The 24,184-nt window shown below is 52.1% G+C and overlaps 1 protein-coding gene across 3 annotated transcripts; it reads right to left on the bottom strand.

The window, feature by feature from the left end:
- Positions 1–953: 953 nt before the first annotated feature.
- Positions 954–24,184, bottom strand: LOC147097744 (hepatic lectin-like). Of its 3 annotated transcripts, XM_085971801.1 has the most exons (8): positions 23,994–24,184; positions 20,982–21,083; positions 20,563–20,637; positions 19,809–19,880; positions 8,696–8,773; positions 7,474–7,625; positions 5,413–5,525; positions 954–1,808 (listed from the first exon to the last, which is right to left on the bottom strand). In XM_085971801.1, exons 1-8 carry the CDS (start codon positions 24,076–24,078, stop codon positions 1,670–1,672), a joined length of 816 nt encoding a protein of 271 aa, XP_085827927.1. In that variant the 5' UTR covers positions 24,079–24,184; the 3' UTR covers positions 954–1,669. The 3 variants fall into 3 exon arrangements, with proteins under 3 accessions (XP_085827927.1, XP_085827928.1, XP_085827929.1); XM_085971802.1 differs by lacking the exon at positions 8,696–8,773 and having other exon boundaries at positions 23,994–24,179; XM_085971803.1 differs by lacking the exons at positions 8,696–8,773; positions 19,809–19,880 and having other exon boundaries at positions 23,994–24,175.

Raw genomic sequence — 24,184 nt, 5'->3', positions numbered from 1 at the left:
GGCCGAAGACAAACTAATTGATGGCGCAGAGTTGGGCTTTTTGCCCACAAACTGCCCAGCAATCATGCATGGAAATTTTACGTTTGTTGCAAACAGGCGCAGGGCCTGTTTGCATCAGCGTAAGGGGATACATACCTCAGGCATGTTGTAACCAGTTTCATCTCGGAAATCGGATAGTTTCGTTGTATCAAATGAGTATCAAATCTTGTTTCTGCAAAGATTGGAGTTTTAATGAGGTCGATAATTACCAGCAGAATTCATGTTTTACTAACGGAACTAAGACCGAGGGAAGTTGGTGGAATGAAGCGAATTAGGAATTAAATTCCAATCCTGTGAAGTGATTGTTATTGAATCCCATTACGGGATTCCCTTCTGAAATGATGTAAAATCTAATTCTGTTTCCTGACCGGAGGACCAGGCCCACGTGATCCTAGGTATACCTCCACACAGACTGCGCCCCCGGGATCCCTGGGCCATTACGCTGCCCTCGAAGGAGGGCCCTTGCATCAGGTGGGTCTGTATGCTTCTCGCGGGTGCGCGGCGTCCTCCGGAGCTATGCCTCGGACCGTAATTCTTGGGCCGTTATCTTCTCATGGTTTTTTTTTTCTCGCCCTATTTCTGGTGACAGTGGTGGGGGGGGGGTGGGTGCGGGGGGAGGGGGGTTAAACCTGCTCCTTCCCTCCCTCTGCCAGGAAGTGGGGAGTAAGAAACAGAAAAATGGCGGTGAGGGACAGGTAACCTCCCGTGTGCCGTCAGTGTCCATGCTTCGACACATCAGCTGGTTTGGTTTCTCATGTGCACTGGTCAACACGTGTCCATCAGATCTCTGCCTGCGCTATTTTAACTCTAGCTCAAGCTCAACGAAAATAGAAGGGCTAATTAAAACGTTGGACGACAGGAAATGAATGCGAACCCATTAACCCGTGCTGAAAAAACCCACATGCACACACAGACAAAGGGAATTAACGCTGAGCGGTTTTATTACCATCTCTTAAATCGACTAGAAATACAACAGGAGTAACTCAGTCATGGTGGAGAGAGAGCAGAAAAGGAATGAAAATGAAGAAATATAACATATTTGTCTTTATTCAGGCAGCTGTAAGGAGAAACAGAGCGCGCAAAAAAAAAACCAGGCAGAGACCAACGTTCCCGCTAAGCCCCTCGACCGCGCGGTGCGCTCTGGAGTGCCCCCCGCAGGCCGCTCACCGGGGGGGGGCGGGGGGGGAAACCAGCGTTTGCACGAAAATTTAAACAGGCCGCGCAGCCAGTTAAAGGAACCGCGAATGAAAAGAAAATGATGAGAGGGAACACTGGCACAGATTGCAAACAATCTCGATAAAGCAAGCACCTCTGCGGTTAATACTGTGGCGTGTTAATGCACCGAGTGATGTGGGCCACACGGAAGCGAAAGAAAGACTCGCGTGTATACAGCGTCTTTCACGGTCCAATGGGCTTAACGGCCAATGAAGTACTTCTGAAGCGTAGTCACTGTTGTAATGTGGGGAAACTCATGCCAACCTGGGTGTCTGGCCTCCGCTTGGCACGGTTGAGTTGAGCTGAGTTGAATATCGTGCCCCCTCAACCTGGCACATGGTACTTATTTCAGGTACCGACGGGCAGTTCGGAAAATGTGCGTTAATTTGTATTTTCGCGTGGCGCGGCAAGAATTTCATTCTGACTTTTCCTTTTGCTCGCAAATCCAGAATAATTTTGCGGTGCACGAGTTGTCGTTCCAGCTCCCTTTATTGTCGGTTTGGACGCAGTCCTCGCCTTTCCCCACGTTGTTGGGTTCTCCGGCAGCCCAGAACCTTTAAACATAAAAACCCGCAGAGGTGAGACTCAGGGAGTGATTTTGCCAATGGGGGCGCGTTGGAGGCGGGACTGCTGCTTGGGGGCTCGATGTCCCGCCTCCATCGATTTGTGGCCAACCCACGCTTTTGTCCCTTGGTTGACCTTGTTCAGCTCGCCCAGCGGGCTTAGCCGGCCAATGAAGGGAAAGCCGGTTACAGAGAACGTGAACGTATGACGTTTAATGTGTCAAACATTTTTGACAGATGAATTGTCATCGTTTGACAGCTCTGTGAAACTGTCAAACACTGACATTCTCTGTAGTTTGATGAGTTCTTGAATTCAAGACTCTCATCAAACCTCTTTCTTTTGCAGAAATTAGATGGTTGTTGCATTGGAGAATGCAACGGCCATCTGTCATCTCTACCGCGGAGGTGCGAGACTCTCCGCATACCCACCGATTGAAGCCTGCAGGAAGAAACACTTTTTCTAACACTTTCCACTTACCTCACATACTCACCTCTCCACACACCCATCACTTACCTTCACAGTGCACTTTTGGACCCCTCCGACCCCCGCAGACCCACTACTCGCTTTGGTGACTCTGGCGGGGTTCGGAGCCCTCGGGAAGCCCGCACTTTTGTGGGTAAAATGGGGATAATCCTCTTATCTGCCTGTTAACTATCTGTTAACAGGCAGTTAAGTGGCTGTAATCCACTTCCTGCCTCCAAGGAGACGGGACCCGGCGTGGGATGGCTACCCGCCTCCTGGCATAGAAACATAGAAGATAGGAGCAGGAGTAGGCCATTCGGCCCCTCGAGCCTGCTCCGCCATTCAATGAGATCATGGCTGATCATCCAAATTCAGTACCCTGTCCCTGCCTTCTCCCCATATCCCCTGATCCCTTTAGCCTTAAGAAATATATCCAACTCTTTCTTGAATATATTTAATGAATTGGCCTCTACTGCCTTCTGTGGTAGAGAATTCCACAGGTTCACCACTCTTTGGGTGAAGAAATTCCTCCTCATTTCAGTCCAAAATGTCCTAACCCTTATCCTTAGACTATGACCCCTGGTTCTGGACTCCCCGACCATCGGGAACATCCTTCCAGCATCTAGTCTGTCCAGGCCTGACAGGATTTTATAGGTTTCGATGAGATCCCCTCTCAATCTTCTAAACTCCAGTGAGTATAAACCCAATCGACCCAATCTCTCCTCATACGTCATTCCTGCCATCCCAGGTATCAGCCTGGTGAATCTTCGCTGCACTCCTTCCATGGCAAGAACATCCTTCCTCAGATAAGGCGACCAAAACTGCACACAATACTCAAGGTGTGGTCTCACCAAGGCCCTGTACAACTTGTGGTAAACCACGTTCACTATCGTATCACTGTTAGTAGTTAGCACTGTTCACCACTGTTCGTTATAACTGTATCACTGACCACTATTGTATCACGGTACGAGGTCGCCTCTTGCCACACTGCTATACCTGGGATGACCACTGCCGACTCCGCCTTGGCTCCACCCACCAGGCCAGGTATAAAGGTGAGCGACTGGCTGGTATTCCTCCTGCTTGGATCGGATCACCCACGAGAGTGGGCTCTGTTATTTAGTCAATAAAAACCTTTAGTCACCTTCGTAACTCTTCGCCTTTTATTGGAGGAATTGATAGGTATATCACAACTGCAGCAAGACATCCTTGTTCTTGTACTCGAACCCTCTTGCTACGAAGGCCAATATACCATTTGCCTTCTTAACCGCCTGCTGCACCTGCATGCTTACCTTCAGCGACTGGTGCACATGGACACCTAGGTCTCGTTGCACTTCCCCTTCTCCCAATCTATTGCCATTCAAATAATAATCTGCCTTCCTGTTTTTGCCACCAAAGTGGATAACCTCACAAGATGGCATGGGGGCGGGTTGGGGACGGGATGGGCACCCGCCCCCAGATTCTGCCATTTTCCCGGCAGTTCCGCCTCCATACCCACCTCCCCAGGGCTGGCAAGATCGCGCCCCCAGTGTGACACAGCAGATTACTCTAGAAGCAGCTACTGTTTGAATCATTGCATTTATATAGCGCCTTTAACGCAGTAATATGTCCCAAGGTGCTTCACAGGAGCTGGGTCATGTAGCGCCCATTTTTCAGGCACTAAGTCCCCAAAATGGCGGGCAAGAAACGCACGCACCCTTCCGACAGGCAGTGCGCCGCCCGCCATAATGGGTAAGGACAAACCGGGGGCGTTCTTTACCTGCGCCGGAAGCAGGCATTCGGCCCTTTGCACGTGGAAAGAAACTGCCTAACGCTTGCCTGAGGTCCCCTCTCCGACCTCGCTTTGGCCTGAGGCGTGAGTGTTGCTGCCTTATTCGGGCCAAGGAGAGCATCACAGCCCAGAGCTGGGCCTTGTCCTGAACAGAGGTTCACGCCTGCACACTTCGCAGTGGGAGGCCCTGCATGATTTGGGTTTTTTCCCCTTCCTTAGCCCTTTCTTAGAAGTTTTCTTTATTTGAAAGACCATTTGAAGAGAGGGTCTCCATAAGAACTCTTTTTTTAATCAGGAATCAGACCATCAGGATCGCACTACATATCAGACGGATGTTGTTCACCACTATGATAGTTTCCGTGTCTCTCTAACACAATAGCAATTGTTTCTCACAGTATCCAGCTATGGGACTATGTGGCATTATTGAAAGTGACGATATCGGAACCTGCAGTTTTGCATAAAGTCATCTATTTTTCGTGCAGTAAAGTCAGCCGTACACTGTGCCGTAATATACAGGGCCTTGGTGAGACCACACCTGGAGTACTGTCTGCAGTTTTGGTCTCCTTACCTAAGAAAGGATATACTTACCATAGAGGGTGACATAAGAAAACTACTAGGCACATGGTCTGAGTATTAAATAAGGCTTTAGTCAACTGTTTTTCAACATGGAGATCTAGTTGTGTCCTTCACTAGTTCCTGTTAAAGAATGTCCTGAGCAAGCTGGGCCCGTGCCCGAGTATTTATACTCTCCCTGGACAGCGCCACCAGCAGGCCGCCCAGTATTATTTCATAAGTCATTTCCACATGAATGGCAAGATTCATGTCAGAGGGAGTGTAGCGAAGGTTCACCAGACAGATTCCTGGGATGGCAGGACTGTCGTATGAGGAGAGATTGGGTCGACTAGGCCTGTATTCACTAGAGTTTATAAGAATGAGAGGGGATCTCATTGAAACGTATAAAATTCTGACAGGGCTAGACAGACTGGATGCAGGGAGGATGTTTCCCCTGGCTGGGGGGTCACAGTCTCAGGATACGGGGTAGGACATTTAGGACTGAGATGAGGAGAAATTTCTTCACTCAGAGGGTGGTGAACCTGTGGAATTCTCTACCACAGAAGGCTGTGGAAGCCAAGTCACTGAATATATTTAAGAAGGAGATAGATAGATTCCTAGACACAAAAGGCATCAAGGGGTATGGGGAGAGAGCAGGAATATGGTATTGAGATAGAGGATCAGCCATGATCATATTGAATGGCGGAGCAGGCTCGAAGGGCCGAATGGCCTACTCCTGCTCCTAGTTTTCTATGATTCTACGTGGGTCACTCAGACGGCCAGTGCCTGGCACTTGTTGTGCACAAACTTACGTTGGTGTTGTTTCGTAAGATGTGCCATCCACCCATTGCCAGTTGTCCTCGTTCACATGATCAGTCAGACCAATCCAGAATGCCTTGGAGTTACTTTCCATCGTAACAAAATGCTGCACAAGGATGGAAATAGAATTAGTAGTTAAGAAAAGGGAAAAAGTTTAATACGTCATGTTCTCGGCAGAGTCTGCAGTTGGGGGCCTCGGGCAGGCTTAACTCTAGGGGTTTGCCTACCTTCCAGGATTGGCCTGGAGTCTCCAGGAGTTGAAGATTCATCTCCAGGACACTGCGGCGAGCAAGACCCGGGAGAGAAATCACAGGGGCAATTTAAAAAAAATGGTGTTTTAAAAAAGTTTTTGTTTGCTTGTCATAAAAATATAGAACGCGTGAGAAAAGGCTGTTAGACTGACAATCAAGAATCACCCAATTGGATAATGAAGAGTCGGTTTGCGTTTTGATTGGCCGGGGGATGAGGATGACCATATCGGGCGACCAATGGCGGGAGTGTGGGGGGAGGGGGCGGGGCGTTTGGAGGCAGGAGGTCACGTGAGGAATACGGCCAATCAGGGCTTGTAACACCTTGCACCTTGTGTCAGGCACTGCCTGGCTCATGTCAAGTCGTCGGCGGGGCTTTGTGGTGTGGTGTGATGTGCTGCCAGTGGTAGAGTCGGCAACAGCCTCCATTACTGGTTCAGGCCTGGTTCTGCTCCCGGTTCCCCGTGCCAACTGATCTGTGGGCGGCGAGCTGACCTCACGGCAGCGGTGAGGGGACTGAAGCCTCTTGTCAATGAACAGCACTTGCTGCAGCTAAACCTTTGCTGTGTCCTCATCAAAGCTTGGTTTCCATCTCCGACCTAGCATGGTGCTTCACCGTCTTCAAATGCTTCTCCTCTTCCGGCTAAATAAGCCATTTCACCTTTAATCGGCGCGCAGATTCCCTCCCTGCTGTCGGGCGAGCCCAGATTCTGAGGCGCTAGTCCCACCTGGCGCTGGATATTAATAATACAGCCAGGTTCAACTGGGATCAAGTAGGACACCTGGGGAAAGCACAGTGTCTAACACACACTGAGGTGACGGAGGAGGATAACTGGTCCCATTAGATCTTTATTGGGGTTCTGAATGAATTCCCATCAGCGTTACAGGAAGCCACAGTACTCAAGCCATGGTCCCATCTTCTGTCCTGTCCCACCCACCCTGCCCTCCTCCAACACCCCCCCCCACCCTGCCCTCCTCCAACATCCCCCCCCACCCTGCCCTCCTCCAACATCCCCCCACCCTGCCCTCCTCCAACACCCCCCCACACTGCCCTCCTCCAACATCCCCCCCACCCTGCCCTCCTCCAACATCCCCCCACCCTGCCCTCCTCCAACATCCCCCCCACCCTGCCCTCCTCCATCACCCCCCCACCCTGCCCTCCTCCAACATCCCCCCCACCCTGCCCTCCTCCAACACCCCCCCACCCTGCCCTCCTCCAACATCCCCCCCACCCTGCCCTCCTCCAACATCCCCCCCACCCTGCCCTCCTCCAACATCCCCCCCACCCTGCCCTCCTCCAACATCCCCCCCACCCTGCCCTCCTCCAACATCCCCCCCACCCTGCCCTCCTCCAACATCCCCCCCCACCCTGCCCTCCTCCAACATCCCCCCCCACCCTGCCCTCCTCCAACATCCCCCCCCACCCTGCCCTCCTCCAACATCCCCCCCCACCCTGCCCTCCTCCAACATCCCCCCCCACCCTGCCCTCCTCCAACATCCCCCCCTGCAGGACCCTTCCTACACTGCCCCTTGCCCTGCCTCACTGGGGCCACCCTATCCCTACCTCATCTCCTTAGCTGCCACAGTCATAGGCACATAGGGACAGGAGGAGGCCATTCAGCCCTTCCAGTCTGTTCCGCCATTCAATTAGATCATGGCTGGGCTGTATCTTGACTCCATCTTGGTTCTGTAATCCTTAACACCCTTGCCTAACAAAAATCATACTGGTTTGGATCTACAAAACCTTGGCAATCCCATCTCGAATAGGGAGACGAAACAGCGCTCGTTGTGCAAGCTTAGCTTTACCTGCTCATTAATGTTGTTAATGACGAGGAGGTTGGAGTTACGGAGGGAACAGTACAAGTTGCTCGAGTTCCAAGTGGCTTTGCTTGTTGAAAAATAGTAACAGCTCCCATTAAAGTGTAGCCAGTGCCGGGGGCATTGAAGGTCTTGGCAGGCTGAAAAACATTCGACATTCACCTGCCAATCCACAAAGTAGCAGACGTTTCACTAAATCAATACAGCGCGGCGGAAGTGACTTTCAGCCAATCACAGTTGTCAGTGTGAAGAGGGCTTCCGTGATGTACTTGTTCCTCAACCTTCAAAGTAATGATTTCCCTCCGATTCTGGCCTCTTGCGCATCCCCGATTTCAATCGCTCCACCATTGGTGGCCGTGCCTTCTGCTGTCTGGGCCCTAAGCTCTGGAATTCCCTCCCTAAACCTCCCCGCCTCGCTCTCTCCTCCTTTAAGATGCTCCTTAAAACCCTCTTTGACCCAGCTTCTGATCACCTGTCCTGATATCTCCTCATGTGGCTCGGTGTCAAATTTGGTTCGAGAAAGCCCTGGTGAAGCGCCCTGGGACGTTAAAGGCGCTATATAAATGCAGGTTCTTGTTGTTTACTAGAAAGATATCTTCTCCCTCTGATGTTCCCGCACGGCGAAGCATTCAGGCTTCCCAAAAGAAAACCGAATCCCACCACCGCCAGGTTGTCTACAGCGGAGTGAGAGGAACCCAGCCCTCCATGGTCGCTGGACACTGCAGATTTCATTGGTCAGTTAGGCTGGCTGTCTGGCCAGGCACCAGGAACCTCCTGGAGAAGTCGGGAGCTGCTGGAGCGGACTCCTGGGTGTACCGCCCACAGCTGACTTGGCTCGGAACTCCCATCAGCAGGCGTGTCCTTTTGGAGCCACTTTGTCACGTGGACCCCCCACATCCCCCATACAAAGACACCCCCCCCCCCCGGGGATCGGGAACCCCCCAAACCCCCAGCACTCCCACCATCAGCTGCAGGCTCCTTACCTGCTCCCGCCGTCTGCCCCCCCGCCCGCTGGGAGTCGAGCCTGTCACTCAGGCTGACCTTTGGCCGAGAGTCTGTCAGGGCCACAAGACGGGCGCTGTGGAGTTGGAAGATTTCCGGGTTTCCCGTCCGAAACTCTGACACCGCCCCCACCCCCCGCCTACAACATCCGCCCCTGTCAATATCGGGGCCTCACTTTATTTAAGTCGATTATCTTCAGACAACTCACCAGGTTCTGGCAGCATTTCCAGTTTTCTGGAGATCTTTTCTATTATTTCAACATTCTTCTTCAACAACGCTGCCAAAACTGAACAGCAAGAGGGAATCAAGAGTAGATCAGCAGGTGGTAAATACACTCACACTCACTCATACACACACTCACACACAGACACACTCACAGACACTCACACACACTCACACACAGACACACGCAAACACTCCCTCCTATTCACACACCGACACACACCTATAGGCACAAGTATTCACAGACACATTTCCAACACACAAGCCCGCACATCTTTACTCACAGACTCAATCCTATCAATAATGCTTGCATTTGTTCTCTTCCTTTTCACTCAAAATATCCCAAAAGTGCTTCAGGCGATGAATGACTTTTTAATGTGATTAAGGGTGGCTGCTCTCCCGTGTCACAAACCTCCCCCAGCGCCGCGGGAGGAATGAGCCGTCAGTCTGTTTCTGATGGTGTTGGCTGAGCCAGGAATATTGCCCAGCACACCGGGAGAGCTTCCTATTTTCCCCTGAATTGTGCCTCAGGTTTTTTTAATATCAATCTAAATCACCTGGGGTCACCAACTCTCCAGGATTGGCCTGGAGTCTCCAGGAATTCGAGATTAATCCCCAGGACACTGTCGTGAGTGATCCGGGAGTAAAATCACAGGGGCCACTAAAAAATTGTGTTATTCATTTATAATTTATTAGGTATAAAAATATTAAAGATGGGTAAAGGACCGTTTTACTGAGAGTCAAGAATCAGCCAATCGGGTAATGAAGAGTCTGATTGCTTCCTGATTGGCCGTGAGCAGGCGGGGAGCCGCGAGGTTGGACGTGCCGGCGACCAATGGCGGGCGTGTGGAGGCGGAGCAATTGGAGGCAGGAGGTCATGTGATGACCCCTCCGGGAATACGGCCAACCAGAGCTGGCGACCGTCGCATCACCAGGACGGGCAGATTTAGCGTCTCGTCTGAAGGGCGCCATCTCCGACAAGGCAGCACGGCCTCGGTGCCGGGGCTGGAGCCCCCAAATCTAGATCAGCCGGCACAGGCTCGAGGGGCCGAATGGCCTCCTTCTGCACTGCAGCGTTCTGTGCGGTCCCAGAGGAGGCCTCGACCCTACAGCATAGAGACAGAGGAACAGGAGGAGGCCTCGATCCTACAGCATAGGGACAGAGGAACAGGAGGAGGCCTCGATCCTACAGCATAGGGACAGAGGAACAGGAGGAGGCCTCGATCCTACAGCATAGGGACAGAGGAACAGGAGGAGGCCTCGATCCTACAGCATAGAGACAGAGGAACAGGAGAAGGCCTCGATCCTACAGCATAGAGACAGAGGAACAGGAGGAGGCCTCGATCCTACAGCATAGGGACAGAGGAACAGGAGGAGGCCTCGACCCTACAGCATAAGGACAGAGGAACAGGAGGAGGCCTCGATCCTACAGCATAGGGACAGAGGAACAGGAGGAGGCCTCGACCCTACAGCATAGGGACAGAGGAACAGGAGGAGGCCTTGATCCTACAGCATAGAGACAGAGGAACAGGAGGAGGCCTCGATCCTACAGCATAGAGACAGAGGAACAGGAGGAGGCCTCGATCCTACAGCATAGAGACAGAGGAACAGGAGGAGGCCTCGATCCTACGGCATAGGGACAGAGGAACAGGAGGAGGCCTTGATCCTACAGCATAGAGACAGAGGAACAGGAGGAGGCCTCGACCCTACAGCATAGGGACAGAGGAACAGGAGGAGGCCTCGATCCTACAGCATAGGGACAGAGGAACAGGAGGAGGCCTCGATCCTACAGCATAGAGACAGAGGAACAGGAGGAGGCCTCGACCCTACAGCATAGGGACAGAGGTCCCAGAGGAGGCCTCGACCCTACAGCATAGGGACAGAGGAACAGGAGGAGGCCTTGATCCTACAGCATAGAGACAGAGGAACAGGAGGAGGCCTCGACCCTACAGCATAGGGACAGAGGAACAGGAGGAGGCCTTGATCCTACAGCATAGAGACAGAAGAACAGGAGGAGGCCTCGATCCTACAGCATAGAGACAGAGGTCCCAGAGGAGGCCTCGACCCTACAGCATAGGGACAGAGGAACAGGAGGAGGCCTCGATCCTACAGCATAGGGACAGAGGAACAGGAGGAGGCCTCGATCTTACAGCATAGAGACAGAGGAACAGGAGGAGGCCTCGATCCTACAGCATAGGGACAGAGGTCCCAGAGGAGGCCTCGACCCTACAGCATAGGGACAGAGGAACAGGAGGAGGCCTTGATCCTACAGCATAGAGACAGAAGAACAGGAGGAGGCCTCGACCCTACAGCATAGGGACAGAGGAACAGGAGGCCTTGATCCTACAGCATAGAGACAGAAGAACAGGAGGAGGCCTCGACCCTACAGCATAGGGACAGAGGAACAGGAGGAGGCCTCGATCCTACAGCATAGGGACAGAGGAACAGGAGGAGGCCTCGATCCTACAGCATAGAGACAGAGGAACAGGAGGAGGCCTCGACCCTACAGCATAGGGACAGAGGTCCCAGAGGAGGCCTCGACCCTACAGCATAGGGACAGAGGAACAGGAGGAGGCCTTGATCCTACAGCATAGAGACAGAGGAACAGGAGGAGGCCTCGACCCTACAGCATAGGGACAGAGGAACAGGAGGAGGCCTTGATCCTACAGCATAGAGACAGAAGAACAGGAGGAGGCCTCGATCCTACAGCATAGAGACAGAGGTCCCAGAGGAGGCCTCGACCCTACAGCATAGGGACAGAGGAACAGGAGGAGGCCTCGATCCTACAGCATAGGGACAGAGGAACAGGAGGAGGCCTCGATCTTACAGCATAGAGACAGAGGAACAGGAGGAGGCCTCGATCCTACAGCATAGGGACAGAGGTCCCAGAGGAGGCCTCGACCCTACAGCATAGGGACAGAGGAACAGGAGGAGGCCTTGATCCTACAGCATAGAGACAGAAGAACAGGAGGAGGCCTCGACCCTACAGCATAGGGACAGAGGAACAGGAGGCCTTGATCCTACAGCATAGAGACAGAAGAACAGGAGGAGGCCTCGACCCTACAGCATAGGGACAGAGGAACAGGAGGAGGCCTCGATCCTACAGCATAGGGACAGAGGAACAGGAGGAGGCCTCGATCCTACAGCATAGAGACAGAGGAACAGGAGGAGGCCTCGACCCTACAGCATAGGGACAGAGGTCCCAGAGGAGGCCTCGACCCTACAGCATAGGGACAGAGGAACAGGAGGAGGCCTTGATCCTACAGCATAGAGACAGAAGAACAGGAGGAGGCCTCGACCCTACAGCATAGGGACAGAGGAACAGGTGGAGGCCTCGACCCTACAGCATAGACAGAAGAACAGGAGGAGGCCTCAACCCTACAGCATAGGGACAGAGGAACAGGAGGAGGCCTTGATCCTACAGCATAGAGGCAGAAGAACAGGAGGAGGCCTCGATCCTACAGCATAGGGACAGAGGAACAGGAGGCGGCCTCGACCCTACAGCATAGAGACAGAAGAACAGGAGGAGGCCTCGACCCTACAGCATAGGGACAGAGGAACAGGAGGAGGCCTTGATCCTACAGCATAGAGACAGAAGAACAGGAGGAGGCCTCGATCCTACAGCATAGAGACAGAGGTCCCAGAGGAGGCCTCGACCCTACAGCATAGGGACAGAGGAACAGGAGGAGGCCTCGATCCTACAGCATAGGGACAGAGGAACAGGAGGAGGCCTCGATCTTACAGCATAGAGACAGAGGAACAGGAGGAGGCCTCGATCCTACAGCATAGGGACAGAGGTCCCAGAGGAGGCCTCGACCCTACAGCATAGGGACAGAGGAACAGGAGGAGGCCTTGATCCTACAGCATAGAGACAGAAGAACAGGAGGAGGCCTCGACCCTACAGCATAGGGACAGAGGGACAGGAGGAGGCCTCGACCCTACAGCATAGGGACAGAGGAACAGGAGGAGGCCTCGATCCTACAGCATAGGGACAGAGGAACAGGAGGAGGCCTCGATCCTACAGCATAGAGACAGAGGAACAGGAGGAGGCCTCGACCCTGCTGCATAGAGACAGAGGTCCCGGAGGATGCCTCGACCCTGCTGCATAGAGACAGAGGTCCCGGAGGATGCCTCGACCCTACAGCATAGGGACAGAGGAACAGGAGGAGGCCTCGATCCTACAGCATAGGGACAGAGGAACAGGTGGAGGCCTCGATCCTACAGCATAGGGACAGAGGAACAGGAGGATGCCTCGACTCTACAGCATAGAGAAAGAGGTCCCGGAGGAGGCCTTGACCCTACAGCATAGAGACGGAGGAACAGGAGAAGGCCTCGATCCTACAGCATAGGGACTGAGATGAAATATATGCCTTCATCAGCCCATGTGTTTTACCTGTGTGTTTTACCTGCTTGTATTGTGTGAACCGCCCCCTTTTGTTCCTATTGTGTGTATTGGCTACGCCCCTGTCTTTTGCCATAGAAAGGTCTCAAGAGCTGTATGAGTCATTCCTACCAGACGCCCGATGTGGGAAGACCTGTAATGCTGCAATGTTCTTAGTGATTAAAAGCCTTAGTTGAATCCTTTAAACTCCTTGTCTTTGAGTTATTGAAGGCACATCAATTTTAATCACTAAAACATCAGGATGGATCGACTCCTGAAACCAGAGCGCTTGGATCTGGACCCCCATGCCTCAGACGCAGCCACACAGTTCGGACACAGGTTCCAATGCTTCGAATTTTTCATTGCAAACTCATCCACCACCATAGCAGCCGCAACCGCTACCGGAGACATGAGACTGGGAATCCTGCGAAACTGGGTGAGCCATCGGGTCTCCCCTCTCATCCAAGATGCCACCAGCTACGGGGATGCCTGCACCATTCTGAAGGCCCACTACGTGCGGCCAATAAACGAGGTGTACGCCAGGCATCTTCTGACTACTCGCACGCAGCGGCATGGTGAGTCACTAGAGGACTTTATACTAAGCCTAAAAGTACTGGGCAGAGACTGTAACTGTAAGGCCGTGTCTGCCATCGTGTACACGGAGGAGCTGATTCGAGACTCCCTTATTGCAGGCCTCAGTTCAAATTACATTCGGCAGAAACTGTTTGAAAAGGAGGGACTGGACTTAAAACAGGCTATAGACATAGCGTGATCGCTGGATATGGCCCAGAAGAACTCTGAATCCTGTTCCCCAGGCCACGCGGCCCACTCTGCCTCGTGCGCGCCGTGGGGGCCGCCATCTTGGAAGCCATCTTCACCTCCCAGGTCTCAGGCCAGCCCAGCACCATCGGAGCCCCAGCCTCCACCCAGGAGCCCCACTACTGCCGCGATGCATCGGGGCCCGAAATGCTACTTCTGCGGCCAGGACAAACACTCCAGGCATCTGTGCCCAGCGAAGGGCACCACCTGTTTTAAATGCGGGAAGAAAGGACATTTCAGCAAAGTCTGCAGAGGGAACCCCGCCTCCAACTCCACCACCGCCGCGTGCGCGCCGTGGGAGCGGCCATCTTGGAAGCCATCTTGTCCACCCTCATGGAGTCCACCATCTTGCCCCGACTACACGGACCTCCAGGACCCACTGGTGGCCTCGATCACAGTGGATCAATCCAGGCCACATCCGTTGTCCAAATCGATGATGGACATAGAGGTAAACGGGAACAAGGTTAAATGCTCGATTGACTGCGGGAGCACCGAAAGCTTTATTCATCCTAGCCTGGTAAAACGACTTTCACTAACGATAGTCCCCACACAGGGCACAATCGCCATGGCCGATAAGACTCGTACCTCAAAAATTACAGGTTTCTGCGCGGTTATGTTGTCGGTAAAAGGCAATGATTACAGAGATTTTAAACTATTGATAATGCCAGATCTCTGTGTGAGCGTGATCTTGGGTCTGGACTTCCAGTGCCACCACCAAAGTATCACGCTTACCTACGGTGGGTCCCAGCCGCCCCTCAGTGTGCGGTCTGGCTACCCTGAAGGTCAAGCCGCCCTCTCTGTTCACCAACCTCGCACCCAACTGTCGACCCATAGCGATCAAGAGTAGGCGGTACAGCTGGGAGGACAGACGGTTCATTGCGTCGGAAGTAGAAAGACTCAAGCGGGAGGGTATCATCGAATGCAGTACCAGCCCGTGGCGCGCCCAGGTAGTAGTAGTTAAGGGTAGCGAAAAGAAGCGGATGGTGATAGATTATAGCCAGACGGTTAATCTATACACCCAGCTAGATGCCTACCCTCTGCCCTGCATAGCGGATATGGTTAACCAAATCGCGCAATACCGGGTGTTTTCCACCATCGACCTAAAATCGGCATACCACCAGCTCCCCATTAGGCCAAAGGACTGTCCATACACCGCCTTCGAGGCGAACGGACGTCTCTACCACTTCCTCAGAGTCCCCTTTGGGGTAACGAACGGGGTCTCGGTCTTCCAGCGGGAGATGGACCGCATGGTCGATGAGAACCAGTTAACAGCCACCTACCCATACCTAGACAACGTCACCATCTGCGGCCACGACCAGCAAGACCACGACTCGAACCTCGCGAGATTTCTGAAAACCGCCCTCAGACTCAATCTCACCTACAACGAGGATAAGTGTGTCTTTAGCACCACGCGCCTCTGTATCCTGGGCTGCGTGGTGGAAAACAGGGAAATCGGTCCGGACCCCGACCGATTGCGCCCCCTACGGGAGGTACCCCTACCAAACACCCCCAAGGCCCTGAAAAGGTGCCTGGGGTTCTTCTCCTATTACGCCCAATGGGTCCCCAATTATTCCGACAAGGCCCGTCCCCTCCTGAAATCAACGTCCTTCCTGCTCACGGCCGAGGCCCACGCCGCCTTCAACAGCATTAAACACGACATTGAGAAGGCCGCGCTGCGGGCAGTGGACGAAAACATCCCTTTCCAGGTCGAAAGCGATGCGTCCGACTTCACTTTAGCAGCCACCCTCAACCAGGATGGGCGGCCCATAGCCTTTTTCTCAAGAACCCTCCAAGGGCCCGAGATCAGGCACTCCTCGGTAGAGAAGGAGGCCCAGGCCATAGTGGAGGCAGTGCGGCACTGGAGGCACTACCTAGCTGGCAAACGCTTCACCCTGCTTACCGACCAGCGGTCGGTAGCCTTCATGTTTAACAACAAACAGAGGAGGAAGATCAAGAACGACAAAATTCTCAGGTGGCGGATCGAACTCTCCACGTTTGAGTACGACATAATATATAGGCCGGGGGCCCTCAACGAATCCCCCGACGCCCTATCACGAGGGATGTGTGCCAGCATCCAGGGGGACAGGCTACAGGGCCTCCACAATGGCCTCTGCCACCCAGGGGTCACCCGGCTATTCCACTTTATAAAATCCCGTAACCTGCCCTATTCCATCGAGGAGGTCCGGTCTATGACCAGGGACTGCCGCACTTGTGCGGAATGCAAGCCCCGTTTTTTCAGGCCCGACCGAGCCCACCTGATCAAAGCTACACGGCCATTCGAGCGCCTGAGCTTAGATTTCAAGGGACCACTCCCCTCCACCGACCGCAATGTGTACTTTCTCAACATTGTGGACGAGTACTCCCGCTTCCCATTCGCCTACCCCTGCCCAGATATGACCAGTGCCACGGTCATCAAGTGCCTCGGCAACCTGTTTTGCACGTTCGGCATGCCCAACTACATCCACACTGACGGGGGCGTCGTTCATGAGCGATGAACTGCGCCAATACCTGCTGTCAAAGGGGATCGCCACGAGTCGGACCACTAGTTATAACCCCCGGGGTAATGGGCAAGTGGAGAGGGAGAACGCGACAGTGTGGAAGGCGGTCACCCTAGCACTAAGGTCTAAAGGCCTCCCCACCTCCCGCTGGCAGGAGGTCCTCCCAGATGTACTCCACTCGATAAGGTCGCTACTGTGTACTGCTACTAACGCCACTCCTCACGAGAAGATGTTTGTTTTTCCCCGCAAATCAACCTCAGGAGTATCCCTACCCTCGTGGCTCTCCACCCCAGGGACAGTCCTGTTATGGAAGCATGTGAGGGGCCACAAAATGGATCCCCTCATGGAGGCAGTACACCTACTCCACGCAAACCCACAGCACGCGTACGTCAAGCACGCCGACGGGCGTGAAGACACCGTGTCCATAAAGGACCTCGCCTCGGCAGGAAGCGACGACGACGACCCATCACCACCACCCCCAGAAGAACCTCCACCATCCCCAGAGGTATCCCCACCACCCCCAGCACATGGGTATGCCCAGGAGGGCACCACGGACCCCCGGTCGGAACCCGAGGTACTGTTGCGACGTTCAGGAAGGACTATCACACCCCCGGACAGACTAAATCTGTAGAAGGGGTGAATGTGATGAAATATATGCCTTCATCAGCCCATGTGTTTTACCTGCTTGTATTGTGTGAACCGCCCCCTTTTGTTCCTATTGTGTGTATTGGCTACGCCCCTGTCTTTTGCCATAGAAAGGTCTCGAGCTGTATGAGTCATTCCTACCAGACGCCCGATGTGGGAAGACCTGTAATGCTGCAATGTTCTTAGTGATTAAAAGCCTTAGTTGAATCCTTTAAACTCCTTGTCTTTGAGTTATTGAAGGCACATCAGGGACAGAGGAACAGGAGGAGGCCATTCAGCCCATTCAAGCCTCTCCCACCATTCAATGAGATCATGGCTGATCTGCATACTCTTGCATTCGTGTCCATGAGGTACACACACTTGTACATTCAAACTCAGATCGTCTGCAGTGCTGTAGGGACCTGGAAAGACAGTGATTGCAGAAATGGTGATGTTTAAGAACCTTCAATGGTCTCTCTCTCTCTCTCTCTCTCTCGTGACACTAATCCTTTCAGCAGAGACCGTGTCAATCATAGAACCATAGAAATTTACAGCACAGAAGGAGGCCATTCGGCCCATCGTGTCCGTGCCGGCTGACAAAGAGCTCTCCAGCCCAATCCCACTTTCCAGCTCTTGGTCCGTAGCCCTGCAGGTTACGGCACTTCAGGTGCATATCCAAGTACTTTTTAAATGTGATGGTGGGTTTCTGCCTCTACCCCCCTTTCAGGCAGTGAGTTCCAGACCCCCACCACCCTCTGGGTGAAAAAAGTTCTCCTCAACTCCCCTCTAATCCTCCGACCAATGACTTTAAATCTGTGCCCCCTGGTTATTGACCTCTGCTAAGGGAAATAGGTTCTTCCTATCCACTCTATCTAGGCCCCTCATAATTTTATACACCTCAATTAAATCTCCCCTCAGCCTCCTCTGTTCCAAAGAAAACAACCCCAGCCGATCCAATCTTTCCTCATCGCTAAAATTCTATTGTCCAGGCAACATCCTCGTAAATCTCTTCTGCACCCCCTCTAATGCAATCACATCCTTCCTGTAATAATAATACAACTTTATTGTCATTGTACAACGAAATGTGACCTTGCAAGCTCCCATGAGTCCAGTACAAATAACATTAAACATAAATAGCACCGTCCTGGGAGAAGCAAAGCCACTGCGTTTGTGCGCACCGCTATTCCATTTCCACCATTCCTCCTGTCCGACAATCTTCAGCCCAACGCCCAGGCCTGCTCACCAGCCGCCTCTCCCAGGGCTCCTTCCGTGACCTCACCAACCGCCCCTCCTCAGGGCTCCTTCCGTGACCACCTGCACCTGGTCTTCCCTGATGGTCACCCCTCCAGGTACTAACCAGGCCTGGCTCTGCTTAGCTTCGCAAAGCCTTGCCAGTGACCCTGTCCCTAGTGACCAGAACTGCACGCTGTATTCTAGCTGCGGCCTAACTGGTGTTTTATACAGTTCAATCCTCATAACACAACCGTGGGAAGGAGCAGGGTTGACCGCTGCTGCCACCTGCAGGCGTTTGGTTCTGACCCGCACTCGGTGCTCTCCACTCTACAAGAATTCACTTCAATCAGATTGGAGGCTGATGTGTGCAAGTGGAATGAGGGCGGTCACGGTTATTAACCGCCCCCCCCACTGCTAATTTAACAAAAAGTCACATTGGACAGAGTTCTTTTCTGACCGCCACACATTTCTCCTGCTCCTCTCTTGAAGGCGCTGAGTCCAGTGGGATTCCACGGGTGTCAGGAGAGCAGGCTTCCCCAGGTGAGCTTAAACAGTGAGTGCCGGCAGGCTATTCGGGCATGGGGTGCATTACAGCCAGGCTCCGATTCCGCCCTCGCCCGACGTCCGCGCCTACGCACTCGCCAGTCGGGGAAACACGGGATGGCAATCGCGAAGTGGGATCCCCCCAGCTGATTCTTCTTTCCCACCCCCTCCTCTCCCGGTCCAGCGACGATGCAGTGAATTGTACTGCCTTATCCTGTCTTAAGATCAGCAAACTCAGCCCCAAAATGGGCATCAAACGTGGGAGCTTCCGGCTCTGCCTACCTCACAACAGCTGCATTGAACAGTGCAGTGAGCCATGCAGCAACTGAGCTGCTTTGAATCCGTACTCTGAACAGGAGGGACGAGCCAGCAGATTTCCTGCACTGTATCGTACCAGAAATAGGCATCAGATGGCTTATCAATCCATCAACAGGCGGCTATCAGCCCCTCAACAGAAGGCTACGAGCACCTCAGCCGGTGCATATTATACAATCACACAGCACAGGAGGAGGCCATTCGGCCCATCGTGCCTGTGCCGGCTCTTTGAAAGACTAATTGTAGTCCCACTGCCCCCCCTGCTCTTTCCCCAGAGCCCTGCAAATGTTTCCCCTTATCAGCCTCTTAACTGGGGATGTAAGTCGCTCAATGATAGATATAAGTCCCCCAACAGGGTATATGATTTCCTCAATAGCACACATCAGTCAGTCCCTGGACAGGTACAAACACACTTCAGGTCATTTCATTCAAGCCTTTGTTTGTATTGGAAGATGACTAAGAGTTGGAACTTCATTGTTGCTCCTGATTGAAGATCAAGAAGTGCGATGGTTGGATCATAGATTGAAATATTCCATTGCGGAACACCTCATCAGTTTGTTGTGATTGAATATGATGAACATATACTGAGTGAGGTGGGTGATATCTGCTCCCGAGTCCCCAGTGACTGATTCCTGCTCAATGTTCCTGATGCTGACACTCAATTGCCTCAACAATGTCCCACTCACTTGTTGCGCCCATCTGTGCCATGTCATTCCGAATACGGAGCTCGAGGTCCTTCAGCTCAGATTTCTCTGAAACTAACATGTGAGAAATAATTTAGACTTCAAGGTTAGAATTTGTTACCCTCTAGACTTGACCAGTCCAACACACTCCTGGCCGGCCTCCCACGTTCTACCCTACGTAAACTTGAGGTCATCCAAAACTCGGCTGCCTGTGTCCTAACTCGCACCAAGTCCCGTTCGCCCATCACCCCCTGTGCTCGCTGACCTACACTGGCTCCCGGTCCGGCAACGCCTTGATTTTAAAATTCTCATCCTTGTTTTCGAATCCCTCCATGGCCTCGCCCCCTCCCTATCTTTGTAACCTCTTCCAGCCCTCACAACCCTCTGAGATCTCTGCCCTCCTCCAATTCTGGCCTCTTGAGCATCCCCGATCACTGAACCATTGGCGGCCGTGCCTTCAGCTGCCTGGGCCCTAAGCTCTGGAATTCCCTCCCTAAACCTCTCTCTCTTCCTTTAAAATGCTCCTTAAAATCTACCTCATCTGTCCTAATATCTCCTTATATGGCTCAGTGTTAAAGTTTGTTTGATAATCGCTCCTGTGAAGCGCCTTGGGATGTTTTACTATGTTAAAGGTGCTATATAAATGCAAGCTGTTGTTGACCTATGTTCTCTATACCTGTCTCGTCCACTCTTCCTCTTCGCTGAGCTGCAATCAAGATTCATCCCACCATCTCCCACTCTAACCTATTTAACTCACCATTAACCAGCGCGTGAGAGACTTGCATCTGGACTTGCGACTGAAATTCCTCCACCGTCTCGTTGGTCTCTGAAGCTTAAAAGTCGACAAGAATTTAGGTGCAAAGTTCATTTAGTGCAGCCGCGAGATTTGAAAGTAAATTCTCCAAACCCGAATTACTAGCAGCAAACCCTTCAAATTGTGCCAATAAAATGATCCTTCATAAAAGTCAGGATGACCAACAGATCTTTAACAAGTCTGGATCCGGTGTGGGAGCACCTTCACCACACCAACTGCGGCGGGTCAAGAAGGCGGCTCACCACCACCTTCTCGAGGGCAACTCGGGACGGGCAATAAATGCCGGCCTTGCCAGCGACGCCCACATCCCAAGAAATGAATCATAAAAAACCAACATGGACATGAAGTGTAAAGTTACTTACATTTAATGACTCCAGTGATCAGGAGAATAAGGAAGACACTCAGAAGGATGAAAATGAGGAACATCAGCCCCTTTCCACAGAAAAGTGACTTGAATCGGCGAGCTGAGATATTTCAAACAAGGCACTAGTTAGAATATCACATTATATAGTATTAAAATCTTCAAAATAATGTGACACATAATTGTGGCCAAATTAGCTCACTTTTATCATTTATTCCTGAAAGCCATAAGCCTTGAAAAAGCCAATACCAAACACCACGAACACAAGTAAAAGAAACCTTGCATTTCTATAGCGCCTTTCACAACCTCAGGACGTCTCGAAACGCTCTGCGGCCAATGAAATACTTTTTGAAGTGTAGTCACTGTTGTAATGTAGGAAACACGGTAGCCAATTTGCGCACAGCAAGCTCCCACAAACAGCAACGCGATACTGACCAGATAATCTGTTTTAGTGATGTTGATTGTGGGATAAATATTGGCCCCAGGACACCGGGGAGAACTCCCCCCTGCTCTTCTTCGAAATAGTGCCCTGGGATCTTTTACATTCACCTGAGAGAGCAGACAGGGCCTCAGTTTAACTAAAAGATTGCCTGCCTGACAGTGCAGCGCTCCCTCAGTACTGCACTGGAGTGCCAGCTCAGGTTATATGCTCGCAATCTTCTGACTTGGAGGTGAGAGTGATACCACGGAGCCAAGACAATGACTATCTCCAACAAGTGAGTGTCTAACCACCGCCCCTTGACATTCAACGTCATTACCATCGCTGAATCCCCCACCACTAACATCCTGGGGGTCACCTTTGACCAGAAACTTAACTGGACTAGCCACATAAATACTGTGGCAACAAGAGCAGGTCAGAGGCTGGGTATTCTGCGGCGAGTGTCTCACCTCCTGACTCCCCAAAGCCTTTCCATCATCTACAAGGCACAAGTAAGAAGTGTGATGGAATACTCTCCACTTGCCTGGATGAGAGCAGCTCCAACAACACTCAAGAAGCTCAACACCATCCAGGACAAAGCAGCCCACTTGATCGGCACCTCATCCACCACCTTAAACATTCACTCCCTCCACCACCGGTGCACCATGGCTGCAGTGTGCACCATCTACAAGATGCACTGCAGCAACTCGCCAAGGCTTCTTCGACAGCACCTCCCAAACCCGCGACCTCTTCCACCTAGAAGGACAAGGGCAGCAGGCGCATGGGAACACCACCACCTCCAAGTTCCCCTCCAAGTCACACACCATCCTGACTTGGAAGTATATCGCCGTTCCTTCATCGTCGCTGGGTCAAAATCCTGGAAGTCCCTCCCTAACAGCACTGTGGGAGCACCTTCACCACACGGACTGCAGCGGTTCAAGAAGGCGGCTCAACACCACCTTCTCAAGGGCGATTAGGGATGGGCAATAAATGCTGGGCCTTGTCAGCAACGTCCACATCCCATGAATGAATAAAAAAAAGTAAAAGAAACCTTGCATTTCTATAGCGCCTTTCACAACCTCAGGATGTCCCAAAACGCTTTACAGCCAATTAAGTATTTTGAAGAGTAGTCACTGTTGTAATGTAGGAAACGCTGCAGTCAATTTGTACACAGCAAGCTCCCACAAACAGCAATCTGATAATGACCAGATCATCTGTTTTAATAAGCTTGGTTGAGGGATAAATATTGGCCCAGGACACTGGGGCGAACTCCCCCCTGCTCTTCTTCAAATAGTGGCCATGCGATCATTTACATCCACCTGAGAGAGCAGACATGGCCTCGGTTTAACGTCTCATCTGAAAGATTGCACATCTGACAGTGCAGCACCCCCTCGGTACTGGACTAGATTATGTGCTTAGATTATGTGCTCGCAACCTTCTGACTCGGAGGTGTGAGTGCTACCATGCAGCCAAGGCTTACGTCTTAAAGGAGCTCGAGCGCTCCATCAACTGCTGAACCCAGGAATTTGGGCCTCACAGGACTTGTCTACAAATGTAAAACAAAGTTGGAAAGACACAGCAAGTCTTATTGTTGCTGAATTGATTGCAGTGGGGTGGTAGGGCACATGACTACAGTCAGTTAGACTTTGTCACATCTTCAAAGTGGAGGTGATTTTTCTTGCTGACTGAACTTCAGCTGTATAATCCTTGATTCTGATCCTCGTTTTCAAATCCCTCCATGGCTTTGCCCCTGCCCCCCCTCCCTATCTCTGTAACTTCCTTCAGCCCTACAACCCTCCGAGATCTCTGCGCTCCTCCAAATCTGACCTCCTGCGCATCCCCCGATTATAATCCCTCCACCATTGGCGGCCGTGCCTCCAGCTGCCTAGACCCTAAGCTCTGGAGTTCCCTCCCTATTCCTGAAAGCCATAAGCCTTGAAAAAGCCAATACCAAACACCACGAACACATCTTAATACAAGTGAAAGAAACCTTACATTTCTCCAGCGCCTTTCACAACCTCAGGACATCTCGAAACGCTCTGCGGCCAATGAAGCTCTGGAATTCCCTCCCTGAACCTCTCCGCCTCGCTACCTCTCTTCCCTTAAGACATTCCTTAAAATCTACCTCTTTGACCAAGCTTTTGGTCGCCAGTCCTAATATCTCCTTATGTGGCTCGGTGTCAAATTCTGTCTGATAATCGCTCCTGTGAAGCGCCTCAGGACATTTTGCTACGTTAAAGGTGCCAGATAAATGCAAATTGTTGTTGTACAAACAGCTTGAGGTACGGGAGCAAACAGTGGGTTGCAAAGAGATTCAGCAAAAAACTGCAAGGACCCAACTGAAAGGAACAGGTCTCCCTAGCAGGGTCAGTCTTATTTGGACATTGCTCAGGAAGACATTATTGAAGAAGATTTTGACCAGCAAGATGTTGTCCTGACCGACATTCTGCCCCCCACCCCTGCCCGCCTCAGTCAAAACCAGCAAAACAAAAATCAGGTTAGCAGCTCTCCTGACTATTTATGCATCAAGGTACTCAAGGGAATACAAGCCCACTCTGGCACACCTATTCCGACCTTCACTTCACTTTAAAATACCTGGAATCCGCTCAGCCCGTTGCTGATTCTGTTGACTGTCGACATTGAAGTTCTCAAAATCGTCGTAGGTGGGTTCTTCAGCCATTCTGCAGGACAATGCAGAAACTGCCGCTGAGCTTCACGATGAGCTTAAGGGAATGGATATCTCACCCAGTGTCCTCAGTTTGCAGAATTGAAACCAGCTGAAGTAA

This window comes from Somniosus microcephalus, chromosome 31, assembly GCF_052327205.1.
Source record: "Somniosus microcephalus isolate GS21.2 chromosome 31, FLI_Smic_1.0, whole genome shotgun sequence".
Lineage (NCBI taxonomy): Eukaryota > Metazoa > Chordata > Chondrichthyes > Squaliformes > Somniosidae > Somniosus > Somniosus microcephalus.
The sequence above is the reverse complement of the archived record's forward strand: the minus strand, read 5'-3'. Positions and strand labels throughout refer to the sequence as shown.